This window comes from Poecilia reticulata, linkage group LG1 (genome assembly GCF_000633615.1).
Source record: "Poecilia reticulata strain Guanapo linkage group LG1, Guppy_female_1.0+MT, whole genome shotgun sequence".
In the NCBI taxonomy this organism is placed as follows: domain Eukaryota; kingdom Metazoa; phylum Chordata; class Actinopteri; order Cyprinodontiformes; family Poeciliidae; genus Poecilia; species Poecilia reticulata.
The window spans coordinates 12,050,303-12,055,914 of record NC_024331.1 but is presented as its reverse complement, the minus strand read 5'-3'; the positions used below and the strand labels follow the sequence as shown (position 1 = coordinate 12,055,914).

General features: G+C 37.5%; 1 protein-coding gene across 1 annotated transcript in view; it reads left to right on the top strand.

Moving 5' to 3' along the window:
* Positions 1-3,299, top strand: part of LOC103465903 (uromodulin-like) — a 10,508-nt gene extending 7,209 nt beyond the window's left edge. Inside the window, exons 2-8 of the mRNA XM_017303811.1 lie at positions 3-268; positions 472-665; positions 1,872-2,023; positions 2,348-2,590; positions 2,680-2,839; positions 3,088-3,163; positions 3,246-3,299. Coding sequence (XP_017159300.1) covers positions 3-268; positions 472-665; positions 1,872-2,023; positions 2,348-2,590; positions 2,680-2,839; positions 3,088-3,163; positions 3,246-3,256 — 1,102 coding nt within the window. The 3' untranslated portion in view covers positions 3,257-3,299. The remainder of the gene's footprint in view (positions 1-2; positions 269-471; positions 666-1,871; positions 2,024-2,347; positions 2,591-2,679; positions 2,840-3,087; positions 3,164-3,245) is intronic.
* The last annotated feature ends 2,313 nt before the right edge of the window (positions 3,300-5,612 follow it).

The following is a 5,612-nucleotide window of genomic DNA, read 5'->3' as shown; positions in this document are numbered from 1 at the left end:
AGAGTGGAAATCTTTCACAGTGGACAGTGGGGGACAGTGTGTGATGACATCTGGGACAACATTAATGCTCAGGTGGTGTGTCGACAGGTGGGCTGTGGTAGAGCCCTTTCAGCAACATCAAGTGCATATTTTGGACAGGGAACTGGACCCATATGGCTGGATGATGTGAGGTGCACAGGAAATGAATCCCAGCTATCAGAATGTCGACATAAAGGTTTTGGAAATCATAACTGTAATCACAGTGAGGACACTGGTGTTGTCTGTGAAGGTAAAACCACATTACACAATTTTTACATGTATTAATTCTTATGTTGTTTATTTCCAATACTTTTCTGCATAATCACAACAATTCATTGTTTTATCCAAAGAATCTCTTTCTTATCCTGTTTGTCACAAATTCAACAGAGTAAGTGAATTTTTATATTAGTCAGTGTTATGGAAAATGTTATTATCCTTCTGTTTTTTTCAAAGAGCCTCTTGTTCAACTTACTTGTGGCCAAGATAAACTCCAAATAGGACTGCATCTCAATAGCACACAGTACTTTGGTTTGGATCCATTCTCTGGGCACTTTGCTGCTCGCAACTGCTCAAGGTTCAGAGTTTATGGGGATGTTGTGTGGTACGAGGTGGAGGCTCGAGCCGGCGCCTGCGGAAATATAGCGACGGTAAAAATCTTTCTTTTTTGGCTGTGTGTGTTGGATTCTTATCTTGTCACTATCACAGTTTCACAGTCAAACTGAAACTCAGAGGCCATTATCTGTGTTATCTTATTGGGTCACTAGTGGAGAACAAGGTGGCAGATTACTCAGGTAACTTCAGTCAACCGGGCCACTAATCCAGTCATTCTTCACTAACACGTCTCAGTCCAATAGGGTGCTTATTAAAAAGCAATACCAAAAAAAAATAATACCATAAACCATTTTTGTAGACAAAATAATAAAGAAAAGCTTGACTTTTTAAGACCTTTCTAATGTTATGTCTTAGTGTTATTGCTGTCTAGCTTATAAAGGCTACTGCAGCTTAAAATGAGAACTTACAACAAATGGATAAAAGAAGTATTAAGTTGTTCAGAAATGGTCAGAGACGATGAACGCAGAAAATTAATTTAGATTGTTAAAAGGTATTTTATACAACCTGCTCATTCCTGGAACAGAAACTACTTTACATACCTTGCATTGACTTTTGACAGACTTAAAAGATAATTTCCTTAAATTTCATTGAAGTTTACAAATAATTTTTTCTGCAAAGCACATTTTAAGTTTCAAAAATGTCCTGTCTATCTACAGGAAATTTTAGAGTAATAAATAAGAATAATTTGATCTAATAAAAGCTCCAGAATGCACTTGGGGAAATTCCAGAATGTTCTGGAAAGTAACAGGTAAATGCAGACTGTAGTGTGTAGTGGTACTTGTCAGCATACTTCAAATTCAATAGCAAGTTTAACTAAACAGATACAAAAAATATTGAGGTTTATATAAATATGGACTGCAAAAAAAATATTTTGCTAACTCTAGAAGCGTTGTAGTGACAGAAGAAAAAAGCAGCTGAAACCAAATCTATTTTTATGCAAGGTGCAGCACAGCTGGCTGCTCCAGGAAGTTATAAAAGCTGCAGTTTAAAACTCCCTTTAGTTAATGCATCTGTTGGTGAAATTGTTTCAAATTAAAAGGAGAAACAGAAATGAATATATTCATAACATCTGTTCTTGCTATAACTATAAAATTAAGAGTTGGTCCAAAAAATAGATTTTTTTTTAATTTAGTGTTTGCAAAGACAGCATTGACATGTGTAACTGGTAGACAAATGGTACCCACACCACTGCTCCTTACAGTACTTTTACTCTGATGTGATAAATTACTTCTGTCTTCCAGACCAACGGTACACATGCCATCTTTGGSAACAATTTATTTCTCTACTCATCAAACAATGAATCCTTCCTCCTTCCCACAAGATTTCCATTCTCCTGTTCATATCCCTTGGAAACTGACACCAGTCTGAATGTGGCTGTGAGACCAACTTTAGAGTAAGTCGCCCTCTGATCTGTGTAACTGAGCTGGTAGATTCTGTCGGGAGAGTTTATCTCTTTAATTAACTAAATGAATTTTCCACCAGCTTTTGACCACAAATTAGTGTTAGTTCATCCAAATCCTCCACGATTTCACACATCTCCTCTGCATCATTGTTGGAATATCAATGAGCTCGATAGATAGATTGATAGATTAATAGATTGTGCTCTAACCATGAGAAGATTTTCAAGCAATCTAAAATAACACAAAAACTGAATAAAAACAAGTCTTGGAAAATAAATTCCTGAACTGCTTGATAAAGATGCTTGCTGTCTTGCCAGGTGGGAACGAGGTATTTCAGGTACTGGTGTAAAGGCCACAGCTTCCATGTCTCTGTTCCTGAACTCCAGCTACAATGAAACTTACCCAGCAGGCCAGGTCACCCTGCCAGTGGGCTCGCCGTTGTACGTTGGCGTCTCTGTGGAGGACATGGACTCAAACTTGGCGGTTGTTCTAGAGAACTGCTTTGCCACTCACACGTCAAACCCTGGAGACCCCGTACGATACCCCCTCATTGAGAACAAGTGTGTACTCCTCCTCAGCCTCAGTAAACAGTGTTTGCTGTAAAGTGACGGGTTAAAACTTTCATGTTTTCCTCCGTCATCCCTTACAGATGCTCCACGGATCGTCGTCAGGTGTCAGTGGTTCAGAGCGGCTCGTCCCTCCAGGCTCGTTTCACTGCTCTGCTGTTCCTGCTGGGGGAAGAATATCGAGAAATTTATCTTCACTGTAGCCTGAGCCTGTGTGACCAGAGACGCTCCAACTGTGTCCCGGTGAGCAGAGACTTAAAATTAAACACAACATGACAGTTTTATCAAAATACAGATAAAAATTTGTTTGTCCAAAATTATCATCCTTTTACATTGCTTTATTATTTCTTGTTTTCTATCTCAAACAAACTTCTTGATTGACTGAAAATATTTCCTAATTTCAACCTGCCAGGATATGAATTATTTGATCAGTAGTTTATGATTTATGATGAATAAATAAATAAATAGGTTTAATTGTTTACTTTGCCCAGGTTTGTCGAAGCAGAAAGTTACGTTCTGTATCAAGCTCTGCTGCATTGAAGCCCATCACCACCGGACCAATAGTCTGTAAGTTTAACTAATAGGTAGTTTATCAGAAGTAATAAAGAATCAATGATCATGTTTCTTCCCTTTTTCTGCTCATCTGCAGGGACCAAATGAAGAAATACATCACTTCTCATTACATCACTTCTGTAATGTAATTAGGTCGGTTGAAATAAGAAAAATGTGGCATTTAATTGTCCTGAGTTTTCTGATCTGTTACTGAAATTAAACTGAAATGAAATATATGTTCTTTGTTTTATTTGTATTTTATTGTCAAATTTAATTGCATTTCTATCTTTTACCCTTATGTGATGCTGTAATTATTGTWAAGTAAATAATTAAAACCTGTATTTCATAAGTACTAAGTAAATAAACTTTGAAATTAATTGAACTGAAAACAATAATGATCTTTTAGACCAAGGTGGGTAACTCCAGCACTAGAGAGCCGGTGTCCTGCTACTTTTAGATGTGTCTCTACTTAAACACACCCGAGTCAAATAAGGAGGTTATTGGCAGGTCCGGGAAGAACTTGGCTGCACTTAGAAGATGATTCAGCTWTTTGGTTTAAAAGTGTCGGACCAGGACACGTCCTGTAGGTTTTGATCTTTTTGCTCTTCTGCCCTCTTGTGGCAGGCAGTGTTATTACACATTTATAGTGTAATAATGCAGTAGAAATGTCATTAGCCCCCTAACATGAATTTATTTTAGGGTTTTTTTACATGTTGTTACCAGTATGGCCAACAGCTGCAGCGGGTTATGTATGATTTTTATTAAAATAAATCTTCAACAGCATTTATAGCATCAAGTTTATATTTAAGTGTCTATTTCCTGTTAATTTAAAGAAACAAAGTGGGAGAGAGAGAAAAAGACAGAGAGAGAGAGAGAGAGAGAGGGAGAGAGAGAGAGAGAGAGAGAGAGAGAGAGAGAGAGAGAGAGAGAACCAACAAAGTCTAAGTGAACTTGAAAAATGAATTTTTTGCGTAATGTCTTGGTGGTAGTGAAATTTAGGTATTTAGTAAATCAAAGTGGGGCTAAATTTGTATCAAACAGTCAACACAAATAAAAAGAAATTAAGTTAATACATGGAGGACAAATAAATTACATGAACTTATTTTTTTTTTAGTTTACTACTTGATTTAGTGCTGCTCATTTAAAATAAATGAGGTTTACTTACGAACTAATCTTAAGATTAATTTACTTTTTTTTAGGCAATGAATTTGCATAATTATTTTAAGTAACGTGAACTAATTAAATTTTACAATGTAACCYTGATTAAATTATTTCAGAACCCAAACACACTGGCGAGTAGCTGCAGTCGCCACCTCACTGTGTTCTTTATATTAGTTACACCTCATGTACCGAACAAAACACTGAGTTAAACATTTACGTTTGAAAACAAGACTTTACATAATGAAAAAARAACAACATGATGTAACATTAACAATCAAATTGTCACCAATATATCACAATAATTGTGATTTATTGAAAATATTTTTCCAATCCAAGTTAGTTGTTTTTCCTGATGTGTCAATAAGGCATGTTCTTTTCCAGATAGTATGGGTTTATAACAGTGCCATGAAACTACACTGTCCATTGACTTCTGGGAAGCAATTATTACTTACATTTAATCTGGCAAAGATTTGAAGAATAATTTATAGAGAAATTGCAAGAAGCCAAAGAATTCCATCTCTCTCTCCATATTACATTACATGGTAATATTTACAATAGTAAATTGAGAAAAGACTGACCAAATGAGRCTTGTTCTAAATGTAGAAGGGCTTTTTTCTCCAAAAGAATCTGGCAGTACAGCTTGGTCTCTCTGGAGTCCTCACAGASGTGTAGGTGGGCATCAGATAAACCAAATCCATTATAATGGACACCAAGCACATTGTGACATCATTTTAGAACTTTAACATCCATCCATCCATCCATCCATTTTCTTTACAGGTCATGAAGTGCTGGTGCCTATCTCCAGCTAACGTTCCGGGGGAGAGGCGGGGTCACCCTGGACAGGTCGCCAGTCTGTCACAGGGCAACACAGAGACACACAGGACAAACAACCATGCACACACACACTCACATCTAGGGGCAATTTGGAGAGGCCAATTAACCTAACAGTCAAGTTTTTGGACTGTGGGAGGAAACCGGAGTACCCGAAGAGAACCCACGCATGCACAGGGAGAACATGCAAACTCCATCCAGAAAGACCCTAGGCCGGGAATCGAACCAAGAACCTTCTTGCTGCAAGGCAACAGTGCTACCTTCCATCCAGCACTCTGCTGTAGGGAGTTTCTCTCAGTTTCTTCCATCTGTGGTTAATTGGTAACTCTGTCCCTGAATCAAACCTGGTTCACAGGAGTTTTGGTGGAAAGGAGAACAAAGACATGAAACATGTCCTCTGAAACCTCCATTGTCAGTTCCACAAGAAAAACACTTATGAGTGTTCATGAACCTTCATTATCAGTTCATTCTT